Source organism: Orcinus orca, chromosome 11 (genome assembly GCF_937001465.1).
Source record: "Orcinus orca chromosome 11, mOrcOrc1.1, whole genome shotgun sequence".
Taxonomy (NCBI): Eukaryota; Metazoa; Chordata; class Mammalia; order Artiodactyla; family Delphinidae; genus Orcinus; species Orcinus orca.
This window is the reverse complement of record NC_064569.1, coordinates 38,981,725-38,998,332: the sequence shown is the minus strand read 5'-3', so window position 1 is coordinate 38,998,332 and position 16,608 is coordinate 38,981,725. Positions and strand designations below refer to the sequence as shown.

General features: G+C 36.7%; 1 protein-coding gene across 1 annotated transcript; it reads left to right on the top strand.

Annotated features, from left to right (window-relative positions):
* Positions 1-6,320: 6,320 nt before the first annotated feature.
* Positions 6,321-7,499, top strand: LOC101274846 (olfactory receptor 8S1-like). The gene has a single exon (XM_049695074.1). The coding sequence runs from the start codon at positions 6,715-6,717 to the stop codon at positions 7,444-7,446; it is 732 nt and encodes a 243-aa protein (XP_049551031.1). The 5' UTR covers positions 6,321-6,714; the 3' UTR covers positions 7,447-7,499.
* The last annotated feature ends 9,109 nt before the right edge of the window (positions 7,500-16,608 follow it).

Genomic DNA, 16,608 nt, shown 5'->3' with positions numbered 1-16,608 from the left:
GAACAATACAATAACTGAAATGAAAACTACACTAGAAGGAATCAATAGCAGAATAACTGAGGCAGAAGAACGGATAAGTGACCTGGAAGACAGAATGGTGGAATTCACTGCTGCGGAACAGAATAAAGAAAAAAGAATGAAAAGAAATGAAGACAGCCTAAGAGGCCTCAGGGACAACATTAAACACAACAACATTCTAATTATAGGGGTTCCAGAAGGAGAAGAGAGAGAGAAAGGACCAGAGAAAATGTTTGAAGAGATTATAGTCAAAAACTTCTCTAACATGGGAAAGGAAATAGCCACCCAAATCCAGGAAGTGCAGCAAGTCCCATAGAGGATAAACCCAAGGAGAAACACGCCGAGACACATAGTAATCAAATTGGCAAAAATTAAAGACAAAGAAAAATTATTGAAAGCAGCAAGGGAAAAATGACAAATAACATACAAGGGAACTCCCATAAGGTTAACAGCTGATTTGTCAGCAGAAACTCTACAAGCCAGAAGGCAGTGGCATGATATACTTACAGTGATGAAAGGGAAGAACCTACAACGAAGATTACTCTACCCGGCAAGGATCTCATTCATATTCGATGGAGAAATCAAAAGCTTTACAGACAAGCAAAAGCTAAGAGAATTCAGTACCACCACACCAGCTCTACAACAAATGCTAAAGGAACTTCTCTAAGTGGGAAACACAAGGGAAGAAAAGGACCTACAAAAACAAACCCAAAATGATTAAGAAAATGGTCGTAGGAACATACATATCGATAATTACCTTAAATGTAAATGGATTAAATGCTGCGACCAAAAGACACAGGCTTGCTGAATGGATGCAAAAACAAGACCCATATATATGCTGTCTACAAGAGACCCACTTCAGACTTAGGGACACACACAGACTGAAAGTGAGGGGATGGAAAAAGATATTCCATGCAAATGGAAATCAAAAGAAAGCTGGAGTAGCAATGCTCATAACAGATAAAATAGACTTTAAAGAATGTTACAAGAGATAAGGAAGGACACTACATAATGATCAAGGGATCAATCCAAGAAGAAGGTATAACAATTATAAATATATATGAACCCAACATAGGAGCACCTCAATACATTAGGCAACTGCTAACAGCTATAAAAGAGGAAATCAACAGTAACACAATAATAGTGGGGGACTTTAAGACCTCATTTACACCAATGGACAGATCATCCAAAATGAAAATAAATAAGAAAACAGAAGCTTTAAATGACACAATAGACCAGATAGATTTAATTGATATTTATAGGACATTCCATCCAAAAACAGCAGATTACACTTTCTTCTCAAGTGCGCACGGACCATTCTCCAGGATAGATCACATCTTGGGTCACAAATCAAGCCTCGGTAAATTTAAGAAAATTGAAATCATATCAAGCATCTTTTCTGACCACAACGCGATGAGATTAGAAATGAATTACAGGGAAAAAAACGTAAAAAACACAAACACATGGAGGCTAAACAATACGTTACTAAATAACCAAGAGACCACTGAAGAAATCAAAGAGGAAATAAAAAAATACCTAGACACAAATGACAACGAAAACATGATGATCTGAAACCTATAGGATGCAGCAAGAGCAGTTCTAAGAGGGAAGTTTATAGCTATAAAAGCTACCTCAAGAAACAAGAAAAATCTCAAACAATCTAACATTACACCTAAAGGAACTAGAGAGAGAAGAACAAACAAAACCCAAAGTTAGCAGAAGGAAAGAAATCATAAAGATCAGAGCAGAAAGAAATGAAATAGAAACAAAGAAAACAATAGCAAAGATCAATAAAACGAAAAGCTGGTTCTTTGAGAAGATAAACAAAATTGATAAACCATTAGCCAGACTCATCAAGAAAAAGACGAAGAGGAATCAAATCAATAAAATTAGAAATGAAAAAGGAGAAGTTACAACAGGCACCACAGATATACAAAGCATCCTAAGAGACTACTACAAGCAACTCTATGCCAATAAAATGGACAACCTGGAAGAAATGGACAAATTTTTAGAAAGGTATAACCTGCCGAGACTGAACCATGAAGAAACAGAAAATATGAACAGACCAATCACAAGTAATGAAATTGAAACTGTGACTAAAAACCTTCCAACAAACAGAATTCCAGGACCAGATAGCTTCACAGGTGAATTCTATCAAACATTTAGGGAAGAGCTAACACCTATCCTTCTCAAACTCTTCCAAAAAATTGTGGAGGGAGGAACACTCCCAGACTCATTTTATGAGGCCACCATCACCCTGATACCAAAACCAGAGAAAGATACTACAAAAAAAGAAAATTACAGACCAATATCACTGATGAATATAGATGCAAAAATCCTCAACAAAACACTAGCAAACAGAATCCAACAACACATTAAAAGGATCATAAACCATGATGAAGTGGGATTTATCCCAGAGATGCAAGTTTTCTTCAATATACTCAAATCAATCAATGTGATACACCATATTTACAAATTGAAGAAGAAAAACCATATGATCGTCTCAATAGATGCAGAAAAACTTTTGACAAAATTCAACATCCATTCATGATAAAAACTCTCCAGAAAGTGAGCATAGAGGGAACCTACCTCAACATAATAAAGGCCATATACAACAAACCCACAGCAAACGTCATTCTCAATGGTGAAAAACTGAAAGCATTTCCTCTAAGATCAGGAACAAGACAAGGATGTCCACTCTCACCACTATTATTCAACATAGTTTTGGAAGTCCTAGCCACGGAAATCAGAGAAGAAAAAGAAATAAAAGGAATACAAATTGGAAAAGAAGAAGTAAAACTGTCACTGTTTGCAGATGACATGATACTATACATAGAGAATCCTAAAGATGCCACCAGAAAACTACTAGAGCTAATCAATGTGTTTGGTAAAGTTGCAGGATACAAAATTAATGCACAGAAATCTCTTGCATTCCTATACACTAATGATGAAAAATCTAAAAGAGAAATTAAGGAAACACTCCCATTTACCATTGCAACAAAAAGAATAAAATACCTAGGAATAAACCTACCTAGGGCGACAAAAGACCTGTATGCAGAAAACTATAAGACACTGATGAAAGAAATTAAAGATGATACCAACAGATGGAGAGGTATACCATGTTCTTGGATTGGAAGAATCAATATTGTGAAAATGGTTATACTACTCAAAGCAATCTACAGACTCAATGCAATCCCTATCAACTTACCAATGGCATATTTTATGGAACTAGAACAAAAAATCTTAAAATTTGTATGGAGACACAAAAGACCCCAAATAGACAAAGCAGTCTTGATGGAAAATAACGGAGCTGGAGGCATCAGACTCCCTGACTTCAGACTATACTACAAAGCTACAGTAATGAAGGCAATATGGTTCTGGCACAAAAACAGAAACATAGATCAATGGAACAAGATAGAAAGCCCAGAGATAAACCCACGCACCTATGGTCAACTAATCTACGACAAAGGAGGCAAGGATATACAATGGAGAAAAGACAGCCTCTTCAATAAGTGGCGCTGGGAAAACTGGACAGCTACATGTAAAAGAATGAAATTAGAACACTCCCTAACACCATACACTTAAAATAAACTCAAAATGCATTAGAGACCTAAATGTTAAGACTGGACACTATAAAACTCTTAGAGGAAAACATAGGAAGAACACTCTTTGACATAAATCACAGCAAGATCTTTTTTGATCCACCTCCTAGAGTAATGAAAATAAAAACAAAAATAAACAAATGGGACCTAATGAAACTTCAGAGCTTTTGCACAGCAAAGGAAATGATAAACAAGACAAAAAGACAACACTCAGAATGGGAGAAAATATTTGCAAACAAATCAAGGGACAAAGGATTAATCTCCAAAATATATAAACAGCTCATGCAGCTCAATATTTAAAAAATAAACAACCCAACCCAAAAATGGGCAGAAGACCTAAATAGACAATTCTCCAAAGAAGACATACAGATGGCCAAGAAGCACATGAAAAGCTGCTCAACATCACTAATTATTAGAGAAATGCAAATCAAAACTATAATGAGGTACCATCTCACACCAGTTAGAATGGGCATCATCAGAAAATCTACAAACAACAAATGCTGGAGATGGTGTGGAGAAAAGGGAACCCTCTTGCACTGTTGGTGGGAATGTAAATTGATACAGCCACTGTGGAGAACAGTATGGAGGTTCCTTAAAAAACTGAAAATAAAATTACCATATGATCCAGCAATCCCACTACTGGGCATATACCCAGAGAAAACCATTATTCAAAAAGACACATGCACTCCAGTGTTCATTGCAGCACTCTTTAGAATAGCCAAGTCATGGGAGCAACCTAAATGCCCATCGACAGACGAATGGGTAAAGAAGATGTGGTACATATATACAATGGAATATTACTCAGCCATAAAAAGGAATAAGACTGGGTCATTTGTTGAGACATGGATGGATCTAGAGACTGTCATACAGAGTGAAGTAAGTCAGAAAGAGAAAAACAAATATCATATTAACACATATATGTGGAACCTAGAAAAATGGTACAGGGCAGGGCAGAAATTGAGACACAGATTTCAGGGCAGAAATTGAGACACAGATGTAGAGAACAAACATATGGACACCAAGGGGGGAAAGCTGCGTGGGGGTGGGGGTGGGGGTGTGATGAATTGGGTGATTGGGATTGACATATATACACTGATGTGTATAAAATTGATGACTAATAAGAACCTGATGTATAAAAAATATAGACAAAAAAGCCTAGGGCCTATGTGAAGAAAATAAAAAATTATACTGTAAGCAAAAAGAAAAGGCTGAAACAAAGAAAAGGTAGAACAAATTGTAAAGCTTACTGCCAAAGTAATATTGACATATTGGTGAAAAAACAACTCCAGCTGAAATCTCAAGGGAATTTTTCAAACTAAAAATCCAATTATGAAGTGAAATTATAAGAATAAATGAAAAAATAACATAAAAGTATAAACATTAGAAACTGGCATTGTTACATATTAAAGTATATACCGTATCTACAGTCATTAGAGAGTGCGGCACTACTGTAAAAACAGACACATCAAAGAATAGAATAGGAAACCTAGAAATAAAAGCCAGTGAATATAGAAATTTAAGACAGGTTTATAAGCTCTCATCTCCAATTCCAAAATCTCCAAAAATCTCTAAAAGCCAAACTTTTTTTTCCAGAACTAGTTTGGAGGAAACACTGGAAGTTAATTGATATGAGGCTATTTGTAGACTCTTAAAATCCCATGTAGAAGGGGTACTCAGAAGTTTCATTATAGAAATAGTAATATGTTTGACTACAGGGTGCAGCAGAGGTGTTATATAATATGTGGTATATTCCATATAAATTTTTTCTGAAGGATTGGGGTAACATCAGAAATATACTAAAATCTAGATGGGTGAGTAAAATTTTCACTAATGTGGACTTTATGTCTCATATGAAAAGTTATCTAAGTCTTAGTGTTTTTACATGTAGAAAACTTTAAAGGCAATATATTTTATTACCCAAGGAAGGGTGCCAAATTCTATTATATTTTTAAGGCTTCTTATGGAAGAAAGAAGGTTATTAATTGTTTCTGCTCTATTTTAAATGGATAAATGTGAGTAGTTCTGCATATAAACTGAGTGGATATGCTTGATGGAAAGGGAGAGACAAGGGAAGTGAAAGAGCATGGTTGATTCAGAGAGATGCTCAAAGAGAAGGGTTAAGATGGAATACAGAGCAGAGAGAAGCACTCACCAGAGGTGAAGGAGAAGGGCCTCCTCCCCACGCTGGAGGGGAGAAAAGAATAACTCCATGTGTGGGGATTAGGGAGTTAGAGATCGCCCATAACAGGAACAGGAACATGTCCTCTGCCAATTATCAGCTGAGAGTTAGGAGTGTGAGGTTAAAGGAGTAGGTAGCTTCAAGAGAGTAATGAAATGACTGAACTTGTCAGTGAGAAAGGAGAGTATATGTACTTGGTTGAATAGAGAGAGAGAGAGAGAGAGAGAGAGGGAGTGTGTGTGTGTGTGTGTGTGTGTGTGTGTGTGTGTGTGTGTGTGTTTTCAGAATGCTAGGACTATCAGGGAATAAAGACTCTAAGCAGAGTCTCATACACTGGCATTCACCTGGTCCCCTAATAGTAAAGCCATTTATAGCCAGAAGCATTCTGCAGTCCTGTGTCCTCCACTGGCCACAGCAGGACTAGTAGCTTGTCCCTCTCTGGACTGAGAACCACTTTGGCTCTGGCTACTGCTGCCTCTCCCATGGGCAGTGAACTGGTCCTGGCTCCCAACAGTTCTTACTCAACATCTGTCTCCAGGGCTCAGCTGGCACAAGATTACCAACGAGTTGACGAAAAAAGAGATATAAGTCACATAAACTGGGCAGGTGCTGTCCTCAGGACTGAGGGAGACAAAAGGAGAGTAAAATGATAAGGAAGAGTACCAGATTCTCTTAGCTGAGACCAAAAGACTCAAATCAGCGCAACTGGATACTGGGACACTTTAGCCTTAAAGAGTGGATCTTTTATAGATTAAAAAGTCCTATTCACTGAGTGTGACTCAGATCGTTGTCCCACCAAATGAATAAGTATTTGTTTCTCTCCAGGGATAGGATATCTAAGAAACCATGACAAATCTTAGCATTATTGATGAATTTGTGCTGCTTTGATTGTCTAGTGACCCGGATATCCAGACCATGCTCTTTGTTCTCTTCCTGGGGATTTACCTCCTGACCCTGATAGGGAACCTGATGATGATCCTGTTGATCAGGGCTGATTCTCACCTCCACATGCCCATGTACTTCTTCCTTGGACATTTATCTTTCCTAGACATATGCTACTCTTTAGTCACTGTGCCCAAGATGCTGCAGAATTTCCTATCTCAGAAGAAAACCATTTCGGTGTGGGGCTGCATTACCCAGAGTTTCTTTTTCATGATTTCTGGAATCACTGAGAGCTGCTTGCTCTCTGCTATGGCCTATGACCGCTATGCTGCCATGTGTCACCCTCTGCTCTACACCGTGGTCATGAATAGACCTCTCTGCACTGCAATCGTTGGTACAGCATGGGTGATGGGGTTTCTGAACTCACTAGTGAATCATCTTTGTGTTCAGAACTTACAGTTCTATGGTCCCAATATCATCTCCCATTTCAGTTGTGAACTTCCTTCACACTTCCCTCTGTCCTGCAGTGATACCACACCTAACACCATCCTGCTGGCTAGGTTTTTTGCATTTCTAGGACTTGTGACACTTCCCCTGATTCTCTTCTCTTACTCAAAAATTATTCTTGCCATTCTAAGTACCTCTTCCTCTAAAAGCCAAGGTGAAGCCTTCTCCACCCGCTACTCCCATCTCACCGTGGTGCTCTTGTTCTATGGGACGGCTCTATTCAGGTACATCAGCTCCTTTTCAGGACCAGTACTGTAGTGAGTTATCTCTATACGGTATGGTGTGATCACTTCCTTATTAAACCCTCTCATTTACAGCTTCAAGAACTAGGAGGTAAGGGCAGCTCTGCAGAGGATGCTGAGGCAGCAAATATGTGTCTCAGGGTAAGAAACCTCAACATGATGTTTGTTCTATAAGAGAACCAATCTACAAGGGCTGAGAACTTTGTAAGCTTAGAGCTCATGTATAACTTGATTTTTAATTAAATTCAACTGTTTTTATTTCTTATTCAAAGTTAAGTAACTTCCAAAAGATAAGCAATATAGTCAGAGAAGTATTTGGCCCATCCTGGGTTTTAGGGGAAAGGTTCACAGACATTAGCTCCTACCATAGCCTTTGGAAACTAATCCAGAAAGAATGACTTCACTACAGTTGAGGAGGCTGAACCAGAACAAAGACTCTGACAAGAACTAAGATTCTGAACCCAGGACTTTTACCTGTGGAGTTACACAAAGGAACCCATTAGTAGAAGGGCACAGAACAAGTAAACTACACGCAGACAATGCTCCAGGATAAGACAGTTCAGCACCCTCCATTCACCTGACCTGGTGGCACCATAGGCATCAAATGGCATGTGTGCCTGCAAACAGTCAAAGAATAGTGAACACAAAGAATGAACATATTAAATGTCCATGAACAGGTGAATGGATAAAGAAAATGTGATATATACATACAATGGAGTATTATTCAGCTTTAAAACAAGTAGGCAATTCTACAGTGTGTGACAACATAGATTGAGACCATTGTGTTAAGTGAGAGAAGCCAGTCGCAGGAGAAATACTGTGTAGCTCTACTTATATGAGATATCTAAAGCAAACTCACAGAAGCAGAAAGCAGAATGGTGGTTGCCAGGGACTAGGGGAAAGGGGGAACTGGGAAGTTGCTACTCATTGGGTATAGAGTTTCAGTCAAGAAGATAAAAATAGTTCTGAAGATCTTCTACACAGCAATATGCATATAGTTAACAATACTGTACAGTTAAAATTTGTTAAGAGGGTAAAATTTATGTTTTGTGTTTTTTACCACAATAAAAATAAATATATATATAAGAAGATTGAACATATTGTTACGCTAAAAATTGATTTTTCATTCTGCTACAGCCTCTTGCCTGAAGGCATACATTATAAAATGCAGCATTTGTATTTGATGTATAAACATTCTGTAAACAAAAAAAAGCAGAAGTAAATTAAAGCAAATTAAAACATCAAGAGAGCATTATTTTTATATTTATCTTAACAAACATAAAGAAATATCAAGAAATACAATGATAAAATGGGCACACAGATATGTGTATACATTGTTGACCATGCTTTATTTTAGCTAAACCTTTCATAAATCAATCTAGTTATATGTATCAATATTAAGAGTTATAACATGATCATACAGGTTTTAAAACACCACTGTTACTATAAGTGAAGAAGTTCTTACACCTTCCCCTAAATGAAGATGCACACTGTCCCACTAGTCATTGTAGCTACCCTGGCTAAATTCATCACTACACATATTCCACCACAGTATCACAAAATAATCTGTTCCTTAAAGATTAAACTGCGAGTGAGATCAGCAAAATGAAGAAATAGGAATACTCAATCGTTGTTCCCCCATAGAAACAGCGATGTAAAAATTATACATGAACCAAAATACCTTTATGAGAATTCCAGATTCCAAATAAGAAGTTTCAGCACCCCAGATAAGCACAAAAACCAAGAACAGCCACGCTGAAATGGGTAAGAAGAGCAATTTCACTTTAACTGCATTAGCCCCTCCCTGCAAACTGCACAGCCCAGGGCCAAGAGAGATCTCCTCAGCCAATGACTTCTCCCATGGTGGGGAAAAGAGAATAGAGTGTGCGCTCAGCCTCCCAGCCTTTCAGTGCACTCACTACCCAAGAGTCCAGGTCCTGTCTCACCTCACACCAAGTGCTGAAGGAACTAGCATAGTCCAGATGCCTGGGGCAGCTAAGAACAAAGGAAAAGCAGAGGGTGGCTTCCTACAGCTAGCAAGGATCTTCAAGATTGGGAAAATGTGCAGAACTGAGGCTTCTCCCTCAGAAGGGAGGCAGAGGAGTAGGGCATGCCTCCAATGTCTTTACCTTTCAGGGTCCTACCCACGGCACTAGCTTCTGTGTAGCCTCACATCAAGTGCTGACAGAACCAGCAAAGTTAGACACCAGAGGGAATGAGAGATTACAGCCTCCATTAAAAAAAAAAAAAAAAAAGGCTGGTCATCTGGAGCAATTTAGAGTGTTTGTGTCTTCAAAAAATGCAGACATCAGCACAAAGCTACAAGGGACTCGACTGATCTTTCAGGAAAATATAACATAGTCAAAGGAGAAAAATAAATCTCTAGTAACTGACCCTAAAGAAATAGAGATCTCTGAATTTGCTGACAAAATTCAAAACAATCTTCTAAAAGAAGCTCAGTGAGTTACAGTAGAACTCAGTCAATTAAGCGAATTCAGGAAAATGATATATGAACAAAATGAAAAACATCAATAAAGAGATAGAAACAATAAAAAGAACCACTCAGAAATACTGGAGATGAGAACAGATTGGTGGTTGCCAGAAGTGGGGGATGGGGGTTGGATAAAATGGGTGATGGTGTCAAAAGGTACAAACTTCCAGTTATAAAATAACTCCTGGGGATGTAATGTACAGCATGACGAATATGTTAATACTCTATTGTATACTTGAAAGTTGCTAAGAGAGTAACCTTAAAAGTTCTCATCACAAGAGAAAAAAAACGTAACTATGTGTGGTGATGGATGCTAGCTAAACTTATTGAGGTGATCATTTTGCAGTATATACATACATCAACCATTATGTTGTACACCTAAAACGAACACAATGTTATATGTCAATATCTCAATTAAAAAAAAAAACCTCACCATTTAAAAAATGACCATAAAGATACAGAAAAGGAGAAAAACTGGCAACAACACTATGGATTTTAAATGAGAGAGGAACAGTTGCTAAAATCCAGGTGGAATTTCAACCAACTGTTTCATTGATGATGGACTGAAAACATACTTTTAAACTACTTTTCATGATCCCTTCCCTCTGAAACATGACAGATGATGTCAAAACCCAGGGAAAATTTGGCATCCCCTACCCACACTGTCTGCATTTAACTCCAGTATGCAGGTACTTTGCTGACCATAAACAAACACCTACTGAGGCAGAGAGAACTAAAGTTCTATTATTTACCTTCTCTTCCACCTCCTAATCTCATTAGCATCTATCTCTCCTTTAATTCAGAAACAAGTCCCAGAAACAACACAGCAGAAAGAGGGATTCTGTGGGTCAGAAATTGGAAAGGGCACAGTAAGGATGACTTTTATGTGCTTCACCCCATCTGGGCTTCAGCTAGGAGGAGTCAAAGGCTTGGGGTGACTCAACAGCTGGGAGCTGAGATTACCTATATGCTCCTTCAGTCACAGAATCTGACACATAGGCTGGAAGGACTTGATGACAGAGAATGCCCATCAGAGTGGTTTGGCTTCATCACTGCATGGTACCCTTTGGATAGTCAGACTTATGCATGGCATTCCTGGGCTCTGAGTATGAGAGTTCAAGAGAAGAAGGTAAAAGTAGCATGGACTTTTCTGGCCTTACCTATGAAGTCATCCAGCATCACTTCTACTTCACTCTGATTACAAGTGAGTCTAAGCCCACTCAGATTTGAGGTCAAGAGCAGACCCACTAATCAGTGAGAATGTCAAAGGAGATATTGCATCATCTTTAGAAGATAGAATCTGCCATACCCTGTAAAAGAAACTAATAAAATAAAATAAAAATACTGGAGCTGAAGAGTGCAATGACTGCAGTGAAAAATTCAACAGCAGACTTAGAAAAAAAACAGAAGAAGCAATCAGTGAACTCAAAGACAGAGCATTTAAATTATACAGCCAGAGGATCAAAAAGGAAAAAGAAAGAAAAAGGTGAAGAAAGCCTAAAGGGCTCAGGGAACTCCATCAACTGAGCCAATGTACACATTTTAGGAGTCCTGAAAGAGAAGAGATAGAGAAAGGGGCAGAAAGCTTATTTAAGGAAATAATGGCTGAAAACTTCCCAGATGTGGAGAGAGAAATGGGCATCCACATTCAGGATGCCAAAGGATGTCAAATAGAAGAAACCAAGAAGTCTATACTGATACATTATAATCACATTTTCAAAGATAAAGAAAGAATTTTCAAAGCAGCAAGAGAAAAGCAACTCATCACATATAAGGGAACCGCATAAGGCTATCAGTGGATTTCTCAGCAGAAACCTCTCAATCCAGGAAAGATTGAGATGATATATTCAAAGTGCTGAAAGAAAAAAATTAAGAACCAAGAAGACTGTACCCAGTAAAACTGTTCCTTAGAAATAAAGGCAAGATAAAGTCTTCCAGAAAAACAAAAGAAGAAATAGAAAACCTTAACTGGCCAATATAAATAAAGAGATTATCAGAAAAAGTAAATAACCACATTAAAAAATGGGCAACAGAACTGAATAGACATTTTCCACAGAAAACATACAAATGGTCAACAAGTATATGAAAAAGTGCTAAATATCAGTAATCATCAGGGAAATGCAAATCAAAAACAGTGAGATATCACCTCAAACCTATTAGAATGACTATTACAAAAACAAACAAAAGATAAAAAGTGTTGTTAAGGATCTGGAGAAATTGGAACCATCTACTCTGTTGGTGGGAATGTAAATTGGTACAGTGGCTGTAGAAAACAGCACTTATATTAGGTGCATATTTGTTTATGATTGTTATATCTTCTTGGATTGATCCCTTGATCATTATGTAGTGTCCTTCTTTGCTTCTTGTAATAGTCTTTATTTTAAAGTCTATTTTGACTGATATGAGAATTGCTACTCCAGCTTTCTTTTGATTTCCATTTGCATGGAATATCTTTTTCCATCCCCTCACTTTCAGTCTGTATGTGTCCCTAGGTCTGAAGTGGGTCTCTTGTAGACAGCAAATATATGCGTCTTGTTTTTGTATCCATTCAGCCAGTCTATGTCTTTTGGTTGGAGCATTAATGTAGAACAATGTTAACTCTCATTTGGGAAAAAGGTTTAGTTACCCATTATGTAGTAAAGTTAATTCGGCCCAAAATTGTACTATTAGGGATTTATCCTAGAGAAACTCATACACACTGTACCAAAATAAATGTACAAAAATGTTCATGGTAGCCATGTTTGTAATAACCAAATATAGGAAATAACTCATGGACACGTACAATAGAAATTAAAAGATAAATTTTGATATATCCATACTGTGAAGTGAATACAACCAAAGAAAATGAATAAACCTTTTCACATGAAGTAGCATGGATCAATCTTAGATATAATATTGAACAAAATGATACATAAAACATTATTCCATTCATATAAAGTTCAAATAAAGGCAAACAGGACTATATTATTTAGGGTTGCACGTATAAATGATAAAACTATTTAAAAAGTAAGGAAGTCAGTAAGAATGTTAGGGCAACCTGTATTATCACTAAGAGGAGAAGGAACAGGGTTCTTGTAGCAGAGTTGTGTACAGTCCCAGTGCTGGTAATGTACTATCTCTTAACCTTTAAAATTTTTTCTTGTACAGTGGTCACATAGATCTTTGCTTTACAATTATTTGTTAAATTGTACATGTATGTTGTGTGTACTTTTCAGTATATATGGCATATTTTACTTTCTTGAATAAACTGTAAACAACAAGATAAATGGTGAAATACTAAAATAATTTCTATTAAAACCAGATATTGGGCAGAGATGCCTGTTTTCTCCACTATTTCCTAACATTGTTTTGAAAGTTATAACTAATGTAATAGACATGAAGATGAAATACTTAGAATAATTATAAAATACCAAATTACTTATTTTGTATGCACATGATATGATTATATTCTTGGACTCAATAGGCTGAGGGTTGGGGGGAAGAATGAGAATTAATAAGAGATTAATTTGGCAACACAAAAAATAAATACACAAAAAATAGTCTTTCACTATCCTATTAATAATCAATTTGAACTGAAAATAGGAGAAAATCCATTCACATTAGCAACAAAATCATAAAATAACTAGTAATAAATTTAACCAAAACAGGTATAGAATTTGTATGACTAAAACTATATTTAGTGTCATAAAACAAGATCTGTATAAAAATTTCTGAAAACAAATGTTTGTAGAATTACTATCCTTTTGTTTAAGCTTGATCAAATACACCAGGAAAACCACCTGGACCTTGGGTTTCCTTCTGATTTATGGTTACAAATTCAATTTATTTAGTTGATATGGGACTACTGTGGTTTCCTATATTTTCTTGTAATTTGGTAATTTGTGTCTTTCAAAGAATCTGTCCACTTCAACTAAATTGTCAAATTCATTGGCATAAAATCATTTATAACATTCTCTTATTAGGTTTTAAGTCTGTGAAGGATCTGTAGTGATACACTCTTTTATTCCTGATACTGATAATTTGTCTTTTCTCTTTTTCTCTTAATCAATCTAATGGAGGTTTATTAACTTTACTGATTTTTTAAAAAAGTTTTTGGTTTAATTCATTTTCTTTATTGTTTCTTATTTTGTTGACTTCAACTTTGTTTCTTTATATTTATTTTCAGTCTACGTTGATTTTTTCTGACCTCTTAAGATGGATTTTAGACCTTTCTTCTTTTCTAATATAAGCATTTAATTTCCCTTTAAGTATTAATTTAGCTGTACCCCACAAATGCTGATGTTTTCATTTTCATTCAGTTAAAAAATAATTTACTATTTCCTTTGTGGTTTCTTCTTTGACCTCTGGGGTTATTTGAAAGTGTGTTGTTTGACATTTAACTATTTTGGGATTTTCCATATACTTTCAAATATTGATTTATAATTTAGTTCCGTTGTGATCAATTTCCTTAATGGATAATCATAGTTCTAGCTTCAGACTGTTCCATGTGTATTCAGCTGTTGTTGAATGGAGTGTTCTATAAATGTCTACTAGATAAAGTTTGTGGTTATGTTATTCAAGTCTTCTATATCCTTACTGATTTTCTGTCTACTTTTTGTATTAATTAGTGAGAAAGGAGAGTTAAAATAAATTCACAAGTATCATTGAGAATTTGTCTATTTCTTCTTTCAATTCCATTAGTTTTTCCTTCATTATTTTGAAGCTCTGTTGTGTCTTCTTGGAAAATTGATTTTTTTATTATCATGAAGTGTCCTTATTTATCCCTAGTAGTATGGCTTGTTCTGAAGTATACTTTTCCCTATACTATGGCTTGTTCTGAAGTCTACTTTGCCCTAGATTTCTATAACGCCTTCACTTTCTCATAATTGTATATAATGTTATATCCTTTCCCATCCTTTTACTTTTAAACTAAGGCAAAGGCTGCCATTGCCAATAAGAGTGTGCACACATAGAGGGAAAAGAGCTGACTTGAACTCCAGACCTGCCTCTGACCAGGGCAGAAGCAACCTTTCCAGTGTATGTGTCCCTGCCTACATTTGGAAGGAGCAAAACTAGTTCCAGGGTGGAGACCACCAAAGCCTGTAGGAGAAAAACCAGCTTAATAGTGTAGCGCCAGGCACTGAGGCCCCAACCCAGCCTCTAACTAAGGCATATACACAGAGGAAAAAGTGAAACCAGCATAGAAGTGCAGTCCCTCAGGCCCCAGCCATAACCCAACCAAGGCAAAGACTACCATCACACCCAGGAGAAATACAACTGCTTCAGGGGTCCTGCTCCAGCACCTTGGGCCCCAAACCTGCCTCCAACAGGGTGGTAATAGCCATTAAGCATAGGAAAAGTCCTGATCACACTTGGCTCTGGCTCTAGCCCTTCAAATCCATCCCTACTTCCCACCAAGGTGGTGGTTGCCAGCAGAACCCAGGGTAAGATGTGGCCCATGCTCACTTCATATCCAGCTCTCCTACCAAAGCCACTGGGCACATGCAGACTACATAGGGATGCTCCCACACAAGGAAATGACTTCAAGACTGAGATAGGTAACTGCTTCACCTAATTTCATAAAGAAAGAGAAAGTTAAAAACAAGATGAGAAGACAAAGGAATATGTTTCAAACAAAAGAACAAGAAAAAAACCACCCTAATGAAACAAAGATAAGTAATTTACCTGATAAAGAGTTCAAAGCAATAGTAATAAGAATGCTAACTGAACTTGGGAAAAGAATAAATGAACACAGCAAGAATTCTTAAAAAGAACTAGAAAATATAAAAAAAGAGCCAGTCAGAGCTGAAGAATACAATAACTGAAATAAAAATTACACTAGAAGGAATTAACAGCAGCTTAATGATACAGAACACACAAGTGATCTGGAAGATAGAATAATGGAAACAACCTTATCAGAACAGCAAAAAGAAAAACACATTAAAAAAATAAGGATAGTTTAAGGGACCTCTATGACAATGTCAAACATACACCAAGAAGGAGAAGAGAGAGACAAAAGGGGGTAGAAAATGTATTTGATGAAATTACAGTTGAAAACTTCCTGAACCTAAAGAAAGAAATAGATGTCCAGGTACAGGAAGCAAAGAGAGTCCTAAACAAGATGAAACCAAAAAGACCCACACCAAGACATGTCATAATTAAAATGCCAGAAGTTAAAGAGATAATTTTAAAGGCAGCAAGAGAAAAACAAAGGGTCACATACAAGGGAACCCCTGTAAGGCTATCAGCTGATTTTTCTGCAGAAATTTTGCAGGCCAAAAAGAAGTGGAATAATATGTTTAATGTGCTGAAAGAGAAAAACCTACAATCTAGGATACTCTACCCAGCAAGGTTATCATTCAGAATTAAAGGAAAGATAAAGAGCTTCTCAGACAAGCAAGATCTAAAGAGTTAATCAAAACTAAACTGACCTTACAAAGTGTTTAAGGGTCTTCTTTAACTGAAATAGAAAAGACTACAACAAAAATAAGACATTATAGGAAAGGAAAAATCCCACATGTAAAGGCAAATATATGGTAAGGCTGTGGATCAACCACTTAAATAAGTTAGTACAAAGATTAAAAGACAAATGGTAAAATCAACTATAACTACAATAAACAGTTAAAGGATAGACACAAAGGTGTAAAACATGATATTGAAAACACAAAACATAGTGGGGGAGGGTAAAAATGTAGAGCTTTCAGAATG

Bases quoted from the DNA above. Each gene is read 5' to 3' on its own strand.
- LOC101274846 (XM_049695074.1), top strand. From the start codon at position 6,715: ATGCTCTTTGTTCTCTTCCTGGGGATTTACCTCCTGACCCTGATAGGG.